This window comes from Ricinus communis, chromosome 1, assembly GCF_019578655.1.
Source record: "Ricinus communis isolate WT05 ecotype wild-type chromosome 1, ASM1957865v1, whole genome shotgun sequence".
Taxonomy (NCBI): Eukaryota; Viridiplantae; Streptophyta; class Magnoliopsida; order Malpighiales; family Euphorbiaceae; genus Ricinus; species Ricinus communis.
Genome location: NC_063256.1, coordinates 5,168,286 through 5,178,742, shown reverse-complemented (window position 1 = coordinate 5,178,742; position 10,457 = coordinate 5,168,286). Strand labels below are relative to the sequence as shown.

The following is a 10,457-nucleotide window of genomic DNA, read 5'->3' as shown; positions in this document are numbered from 1 at the left end:
TGATTCACATGTATATATAATTTGTGCGGTACAAGTTACATATAGTAGTACTCCTCTGGGTTCCTTTCGTATAAACATTACAACCTAATATAGATTTCAACGGTAATGAAAGGATAGTACAACAGTTAATAAATCTGATTTTGTACCACCTTGACCATAACGAGGCCAACTGGCCAAGACAGGCATACTTCATACATATCATCTCCTCTGGCCATTGCTATATAAGTCAAGTCGAGACTTTTCATTTACTCTCACCACATTCTCTGAAACATCTCTTTTGATCCTATACTATAGAAGATTAATCTTGTTTTGGGAATGGCTTCAAAGATTGTTGCTGCCTGCTTTGCTATGTTGGTCATGGTTGTTGCTGCACATGAAGGCCACGAGCACATGCCTGGCATGGTCATGCCTCCGGCTCCAACTCCTCAGACAAATTCAAGCGCCCTTTTTTCTCCATCCATGGTGATGGTCGGATTCTTTGCTTTCATGGTTTCTTTGCTTGCTGTTAGAAAGCAGGTTTGAGCCCGATGATCTTCGGATCTTCTATATTTATGTACCGGTTACGTTATTCAAACCTTGGCTACTTTGTTTTGGTTTTTATATTGTCTGATTTGTTTCGTGGTCCATGCCTTTATTTTCTTGTTTCCATTGTTAAAGTTTGATATTTTGATTAATACGAGTGTCCTTGTTTTCTATTGATGTAGAGCAGATTATTGTTCTTTATTTTCTTTAAAATATCAATTTTCATCAAGTTTTCGGTATATAGCTGCATACTGAAACAGTTGGTAATTAGTTATTCGACTATCGTTAGTGCTTAGACACATACAAAACCAAAAACAACGGTGTTAATTTATGAATATCAGATGTCAAAGTCAATGTAATACATTCGAAGATAATCCAAAGACTTTCTCTTTAGTTGATTGGGTTTTAATAGAATACGAGCTAATCCCGGAATATTAAAGACAGCTTTAATACAAAGTTTATTGTCTAATAACCATTAGATATTTTTGGTTATGAGTATAACCACATAATTATGTAATTAAGTTCTTATTTCTCTCCCCTTTTGCTTTTGAGTAATCTGATAAATAATTGATGATTTAAAACATGTGAAGCTTTAGTTGATTAAGTTCAATCAACTTGTGAAAGATTCCTTGAAATCAATTAACTGTGTGCAGCTATGCATGTTTAGCACAGCCGCTTATGCATAGAAATAATTCTGATCGATGATCATGAAGAGAACACGCAATGATCATAAAACAAGAATGGGTCCTAGAGTTCTTCATTGGATCACTGAAAGGTAACTGCATCTACAGTTTCTGATACTGGTAGTGTATGAGGCATATCCGTTCTCCCCTGATATAATGCCTATCCGCAGCGTGGTAATGTACGAGGCCTACATACTGAAATTTTTATATGTAGATGAATATGGATTATGTATCTTCTGGAAGAATCAGGAGCAGATGACGAGGGAAAGATTAAATCAGTTTAGCCAAAAGAAAGAATTTTATGTTTTTCTATTCATAATCAGAAAGAATTTGAATTACTTGTCAAATGTGAAAGATAAGAATGTGCAAACCCTGCATATAGAGCTGCCCCAATGGGAAATACATTCTCATCAATCATAAAATAAGGGCTATGTGGAGGGTGTATGTATCCAAGCTTCTCGTTTCTTATGCCTAAAAATGAGAAAGATCCAGGTACTCTCTCCAGGTAGAAGGCAAAATCTTCACTTCCCATGAAGGTTGGAGCTACTTCAATATTTTTTACTCCTACTACATCAATTGAAACCCGTTGTGCATGTTCATAGATTTCGGCATCGTTTATAGTTGGAGGAAGTGTCGGGCTTCCTTTTCCTGTAAAATCAATCTCAGAAGAGCACCTGTGTACAGCCGCCTGCCCCTTGATTATCTGGCACAAGATATCAAACTCCTAAGTCAAAACTTGAAAAGTTTCTATCAAGATCCCTGTGCTTCGTACAGAATATCAAGCCCTGAATTTGGTTTCCCATTTCACAACATAATAAAATTCTATAGCTCCTATAATAATCAATTAAATAATCCAGGTTTCAGAATTAGTACCAACCTCTTCTATTCTTTCCCTGAGTGCATTGAAGCTCTTCTTGCTAAAAGCCCTGTATGTTCCTGCTATTGTAGCCGAATCTGGTATCACATTAAATGCAGTCCCTCCATTGATCATGGCCACAGAAACCACCTGCAGTATCAAAGTTCCAGCAAGTTAAGAAAAATTCCAGCAAGGCAAGCAAACATCACAATCATGTAACTGAACTACTAAAATAGAACTCTTAAAACAATATGATACCTGAGAATCGAAAGGGTCTACCTCCCTTGAGATTATTTGTTGCAAACTAATTACTGATGCTGAAGCTGCCAAGATTGGATCAATGGAGTGTTGAGGAACAGCTGCATGACCTCCTTTGCCACTTATCTTTGCTCTAAAGCCACCGCAGCCAGCAAGGAATTCTCCAGGTCGGGAAGCAACAACTCCGGTAGGATACTTTTGTACCACGTGCACCCCAAAAACGGCCTCCACATTATCAAGAACTCCTTCTTCAACCATGCTTTTCGCACCTAGGCCTTGTTCCTCAGCTGGTTGAAATATCAAGATTACAGTTCCCTGCATTTAGAGTCGCTAGTTAAAAATTTCTGTCTGGTAGCATATACCTAAGATCAACCAGTCCCTTAATGATTCCACATTTCACCTGCAATGTATCCCGCAATTCTTGCAGGATCTTTGCAGCACCAAGGAGCATAGCAACGTGCCCATCATGTCCACAGGCATGCATTTTTCCATCTACTTTACTCTTGTACTCCCATCCAGTCAATTCCTATAGGAAAGCAGCATAATCCAAGTTACTTTCTTTTACACATAGGAAATTCTTAAAGCACACAAAGGTGTCGGGGTTTGATCCTGAATCTGTAGCTCTATAAGGCAATACTCGATTACTAAGTTACAATGCCTTTCTTTGTTATTTATTATTCTACACGAAAGGGTGGATCAATGAACAATTATTGCTCTACTTGTGTTCCTCAATTCTCTCGATAAGGCTTTGACTCAACAGCATATATGGCAAAAAGGGCTTCCAATCGATGATAAATCAACTTACTAAGAAAAAGGAAATGCAAAAAACGCAATTGAATTTAGTTCTATTTAGTCAATTCTTGCGTGTGGAAGAATTCAATTCTTTCAGCTAGAGTGGAAAAAAAGTCAAAAAAATTGTGCAAGAGTTCCGTTGAATATAGAACTCTTGTGCATCATTTATTCCAAATACTGCCATTAAGAATTGCGAAGCACAGTTCCCAGTAAACAAAGAACGAATCTTACGAACTTAAATGCCAAAATTATAAATTGAAGATTGATTAAATACATCAGTAAAGTGAGGGCTTCGTATCTTGAACACTGCATGAACAAATAAAAAACGTAGATATCTATATAACTACCCTTCAATCCAAAACTAATAAAAAAACAGAGCTGAAAGTAACCTGAATTGGCAGAGCATCCATATCAGCTCTTAACGCAACAAAGGGTGGTGAACCAGAACCAATTGTAGCCACAACACCAGTTGTAGCCACAGGCCATTTATAAGCAACACCAAGTTGATCCAGCTCATCTCTGATAAGCTTACTTGTCTCATATTCTTCAAATGCAAGTTCTGGGTTCTGATGAATTTTTCTCCTAACTTTCTTCATCCAATTGACAGTTTCTTGATCATTAGCAAGCTCAAGTATCAAATCTTTAACAGAAACGTTTTTTAGCAGCACTGCTGTTTTAAGAGAATCAGAAGAACTTTCATGTGTTGGAGATTGAAAGCTGAAAGAATAACTGTAAAAGGATGTTGCGGATATGGAGATTAGAAGAAAAAGAAGAAGAATATGTAGTAGGATATGTTCCATCGTGTAAGTTGATTGTACAACCAAGAACGTCCAGATTGATTATTGAACAGACAGGTCAGATATTTATACGCAAAACACGCTAACAATGAAGTGTGTGCTCGCGTGTCAAGAGCTTCTATAATAAACCAAAATTCTTTCCCACTCAAATATTTATATATATATATATCATTATTCACCTATTTATTTAAATTTATTATATACCCACAACGCTTAGCTTTTAATATGCATTTTTAATATACTATTTATATATATTAAATTATTTTTTAAAAAAATATATTATAAAATAACATTTCAATCTATCTTTTATTTTAAAATAAAAAATAAAAAATTCATCTAACTTTTCAAAATCAAAAAGTTAAATTTTATTCTTTATTTTAAATTTAATAAATAAATATAAATTTATACACTTTATTCATTAATTTTTTAATTCTATTCTTTCATTGACTTAAATAAAAAAAAAAATAGTCTCATTAATATTTATAGAATCTATTGAACTTAAATTATTTTTTATATTTATATATTCTTTAAGATATTTTTATTATATAAATTATAATATTTAAAGTAAAGAATATTATTGGAGATGTGTACTCATACAAATATAAATTATTATCATAAAATAGTAAAATTTAATATTTGTGGGACTGATATTAAATAAAATATCTAACCAAAAATGAGAAAAATAAATACTTTAATGCTATATTTAGTTGAGATTTATAAAAAATTTATTTTGTTTAAGAAAAAGACACGAGAGAGAAAATAAAGTAATAATAATAAAATTAAATGAGATATTTTAATATTATAGAATGTATTTACTTATTAATATGAAATTCATTTAAAATATTTACCTAATTTATTAGAATTTAGTTTAACTACAGAAATTTGATTATATAAAATGCTAAATTGACTTTCAATTCATTTAAACACTTATTGCTATTGATATTATTATATAGTTTACAGAAAATATTTTAAAATTTAAATTTTTTTATATTTAATAGGGTGATATATTTAAATTTTTATAAGTACTTATATTCCGAAACTTTGATAATATAATCAATTTAACACTATAACCAATTTTTGATTTAATTTAAGAATTACTTAAATATGTATTTTTATAATATTTAAATTTAATATGTGTTTTTATATATTATAAAAAATTATTAAAAAATAAAATTTCTGTTTATTTTAGATTAAATAAAAAAAAATATCTAACTAAATTAAAAATTAAAATAAATTCAGAAATAGCATTTAATATTTTTATAAATTAATACGGCTGAGTTTTGATGTGAGGCATACATCTATGCCTAGGATGTTATTTGTATGGGTGTCCTGTTGAGCTGTTGTTTCCAATTTTATCACGTTTTTGTTCTCTTCTTCTTTTTGTTTTTCTTATACTGCGTTTTTTGCACGGAAGAAAATTCAAAGGTAGTTTTAAAATCATATCTAAAACTGCGACAGCCAATTCACATGTGATTCAAAATTATATTCTTATTATTATTTTCAAACAATCAATGATGAAAGAGAATTTTCTTCTTTTTCTTCCATATGAATGGAGTTTCTGCGCATCTTATTATATTTTACTTATATTAAACCAAACTATTTCACTTTTGTAACTCTACTAAGTTGTTCTCTTTTTTGGGTATTTTTTAGGCTTTTCAGCTGTAAAATATACAGTGTCAGTTGGGTCATCTGAAATCTATGAGAATTCAGCTGCCAAGAAAAATAGCATTCTCTATTCTGTAAGAAAATATAGAGGTATATATTTATGCCCTTTACAGAGATACATGACAATTTAATACACCAGCATATTCTTAATCTTTTCTTTCTCTTAAACAAATGACTGCCTTCAATCGTGGAAGTAGATATTAGACGGAAGATTCATTATTTGTTGAACACCATCGATGGCTGAGGCGAGCTGAAGTCACTTTTGTATATTTTTATATTTTCTTCTTCCTCCCAATTCTGACTATTCTATCAACTCGTACTGCGATTCTGGACCGTAACCACAAATACTACTCCACGTATAAGTCAACTGATGTCGAAGAATATGGCTTCAGTTTTTATAATTCGATCGCATCTAAATGTAGTTTTGCATGCCGCCTAAGCATAAAAACATTGAAAATTGGGTATCAAGTTAAAATTGAAATTTTGGTAGAAGAAAGAAAGAGAATAATACAGTTTAAAATACACTAGGCTATTACCTCATGATTTCACATTTAACTTAAAAATACATATCCAGGGAAAGAATTCCTTTTTTAAATTTCATTTAATGGTAAATCTTACCAAGACAACATAGTTATAAATAAAGCTAAATAACCTCTTCATGAAAGAATAAAAACAAAAACGAAATCGTTTTAGGCGTGGGAGTCGGTATTTAAATCTTACCAATTAAATTCCAAAAAAGATCTTCACATAAAGCTCTAAATCTAATTCAACGAAGCCATTTTCTTTAGAAGGAATTCATGCCAACAAGTAAAGGTACAGCACTGCTCGAGACTCCTTTCAGGACTAGGCGCTGAATACAGTCAGTGCCATTATTATTAGGCCAAAAAGATTACTCTCCGTAGATAGGGTAAATCTTTTCTTTTCTTTTTTTTCTAAAGAAAAATTATATAATAATGCATTAGTATTAAATGGAGAAAAACAGATGCCACCTACCCTGATTCCCTTATCTATAGATAAACAAGCAGCTTGAAAATATCATCTGAGATAGGACCACATTCTGATAACAGGTTCTCATGAGTTAAGATGGCTGTGACTATGGTTGCCAGAATTAGGGCTCCACCTTGCTGGGGACTTGGGAGAAACTTCTAATCCTGAGCTTACCTAGCATCGGGGCAGACCAATGCTGGTCAATCCTTCTCACCTTGTTGCTTGGGGGATTAGTCAGCTGGCGTGGCATTGGTATAATCTGCTATAAGGTCCTCTGCATCGGTCCTGGAATTCAAACGGATCGCCTCGTTTCGCCCCAGCCAGACCTTCCATAGAATGATTGCTAGTTGATGCCAGTTTTGTCATTATACATTTGTCAAATATGACTTAGATTTTAATATATAATTTATCCATGTAAAGAAAATATATTATTTTACTACTCAGTTTACGAAGTTCTCATGCACTAAAATGAGAAAAAAGCAATAAACTTCGACTCTTGAATAGGAAAGAGCAAATAAAAAATTAGTCAAGAAAAGAAACCACTAAATTAGAAAGATTATAGGGGTTTTATATTTGTAAAAGAAGGCTTGATTTTATCTCATAAAAATGAAATGAATAAATGTCGTGCATCACATTGGATTTAAACACAGTAATATTATCTAGAGAAATTTGAAACCTTTTGTGTGTTGTTTTGAGAGTTGAAATATGGGAGATGAGGAGGTGGCGTCCAATTAAATCATTCATTTCTTTTTATCCATATATGCAATGGCTTCAAACATACTGCAATGAAGAGAGTTGTGTGCATTATTTGATGTTTTCTTTTTTTTTTTCTAGTGGTTCTCAACGTGACATGCAGCCCTTACCACTATTTGGGACACGTTTTTTTTTCTTTTTTCTTTTACATATATTTCGGTTACATAAGAAGATGAAAAAACGAATTTGGCATTTACGATATTAGGTAATAAGTGGAGCAAGTTGACCCTATTGGGTTGTCATTTCATTAGATTAAATGGTGTTCCCATTTTTCGTCGCCCACTTTGGGGCTCCACTTCACGATCTTGCGCGGTTCGCCATAGATTCGAATTTTATTGTAAAAGGTGTAGGTGGAATTGGAAGCTTTCTCCTATCAATTTAACCAAATTTCTTTTTGACTGTCATGTTTTTGTTTTTATTTCGAATCAAAATTATTGAACTCAAATGGAATGATAGAGCACTTTAAATAAGAATTAATATTCTATAAAAATATTAAATACAAGTCGTCTCACTTATTTTTCTTAACGGTTAAAAGTGAACCGTTTGTGGGATTTATTATTTAATAGAATTTATAAATGACTAAGATTTTTTAACAATAAATAACGTGACTCTTGTTAAATGATGTGAGAATGAGGTGGCTTATGATGAATGAAACGTTTTCAAAGTGTTTTTACTTACACAGTATGGATACCATTCAGGCTATTTAGAACTGACCCTTCAATCCTAATCTCTTTATTATCCAACTATTGGTTCGTATCAGTTATATATCCAATTAAATAATGGAACAAATGATGAGAACAAATCAGTAGCCTATTCCGGTTATGTTAAAAGGAAAAGGAGACCAAGGAACGTACAAATAAGATACTCTCTCTCTCTCTTCTCACAGTAGGAAGATAGACTATAAAAAAGTAAGAAAAATACAAAGTACAATAATAAGGGAGCCATGTGCTTTGTTCTGTGGAACAAGCAGACAAATTCAAAGTGGTGGTTTCTTGGGAAGTGACCAATTTCCAGATGGCAGGCCATTTCGTTGCGCTTCAAGATGCATGTGATATGACGTTACCAGGAAATGCAATTATTCAGCTTTTCAGGTAAAATTTACTCGCATGTTTTTCGTGGAATTCATGCATGCTTTCAGATTCTTCTGTTTTCATGCGCAAAAACTTTCTCTTCTTTTCTTCTTTGAATTGGTTAGATTAGAAGAATATCTGCAATTCCATCCAATATTACTTTAGAGTTAGCAACAATCAATTTTACACATCATAGTCGTGGCTACACCGAGAAAAGGGTTTTACGCCCATTAAAATATTAATTAAGAGATTTTTTTTTTTAGAATCTATGTATATATTATAATTTATTAGAGACTGACATATATATATATATATAAATATTTTATATTTTAATATTAAATAATTGATATATATTTTATTATTTAAAATTAATAAATATATATTAATTATTTATTAATTTAATATATTAATATTTTAATTATTAAAGTAAATTTTCACATGATGTCAACAAGGAAGGAGCAGAATTACGTGGACAGAATTTGACGTCACACCAAATTATTATGTGGATGTGAAGGAAGACCATTTCATTATGGGCCTTTCGGCTACCTACACATAATTCCTTTATTTTTATTCAAAAATGGTAACTAGTTACTGTACATTTTTTTAAGTCAGCTAAATCTAAACTATGATTCAATTAAATTTCAAAATTTGATATCTAATTGTCTTTTAGGGGTCTAAAATGGCAAATTATTTCCCGCACCCCTGTGCATGTGGGCCGGAGGCTGGGATACGTGCGGAACATCACTGCCGCTTATTCAGTTTTCTTTTTATTTGTATTTAAATTTATAATAAAATAAATTATCAGAATTAATATTACATATTTTAAATATATATTAAATAAATATTTTTATATTTTATAAAAATTAATTTTTAAATATTCATTATAATAAAAAATATCTATCATTTATGATCTATACTTCATGAATTTGTTATTGTTAATCCAGTGGTTATAAATTTATATATATATTTTTAAATTATTATAAAATATTTATTTTCATATAAAAATGATATTGATTCTTTACGAAAGTCAAATTTATTAGTTTTATGATGCATATTAAAATATTTTTGTAATATAGAATATTCATTATTAATGAATACCATATTCATTAATATATTTAATGAACATAAATTAATGAGCATTCAGTACTGAATTAATAAACATAAATTTAAAAAAATATATATCAAAATTTTGACACGCAGGTGTACATATTCAAAAATTAACAAATAACCTGAAAGATTAATAGGATAGTACAAACCAAACAAGAAACTTATTTACACTTCTTGAAAGGTCCTATATTCCAAAGGGAAAAAGGTACATTTCTATTCCTAAACTTAGCCTCAAGGTACAAATACGTGCCTTAACTACTTTTAGAGACATTTTACTTGAAAAATATGTTTTTATCTTTTGTTACATTGGCCCCTCTTTTCAATAGAAAAGAAAACGGCGTGTAACACCGTCTATGAATGCTAACATGGACAAACTGACCCATTTTCTCATAACTAGCAGAACATTAAGATAGGGGACCCGTCTAGATATTGAATCAAAATAGATGCATTTAAATAAAATAATAAAATCAACACAGCCTTGTTCAATTCTTTTGGCATCACTCTTGCTCCTATACACACTTTATGTTTCTTTAGTTTCAGTAGTGTAAACCTAGAAACCCTTCATCGTTCGCCATCCAATAATGTATGAAGAATGAAAAATCCTACTATAGCGTTACAGATTTATTTGTAGTACTAAAGCAAATACACAACCTTAACAAAGGAGTTCTCTCATAAACATAAACTTCTTTTGAAAATGGGTCTCTCATTTCTTGATGCTTATAGAAAACGAGACCACAACAAACTTCAAATGAATGCAGATCTCAATCCACAAAAAGGTAAAAGAAAATTGGTAAAGAAGAAGAAAGAGATGTAGAAAATGCTTAAGCGAGAGATAAGAGAAGCAAATTGAGAATCAATTTATCTTGTTTTGGTTACTTTAAAATACAAATATAGGGAGAGAGAGAGAGAGAGAGAGATAGATAGAGAGAACGACATGTCATTTTCTCAATCTAATTAATTTAGTTAA

General features: G+C 31.4%; 1 protein-coding gene across 1 annotated transcript; it reads right to left on the bottom strand.

Annotated features, from left to right (window-relative positions):
• Positions 1-1,484: 1,484 nt before the first annotated feature.
• Positions 1,485-3,960, bottom strand: LOC8270382 (IAA-amino acid hydrolase ILR1-like 1). The gene is made up of 5 exons (XM_002520170.4): positions 3,501-3,960; positions 2,720-2,845; positions 2,320-2,634; positions 2,083-2,211; positions 1,485-1,908 (listed from the first exon to the last, which is right to left on the bottom strand). The coding sequence occupies exons 1-5, from the start codon at positions 3,909-3,911 to the stop codon at positions 1,525-1,527; spliced, it is 1,365 nt and encodes a 454-aa protein (XP_002520216.2). The 5' UTR covers positions 3,912-3,960; the 3' UTR covers positions 1,485-1,524.
• Positions 3,961-10,457: the final 6,497 nt, after the last annotated feature.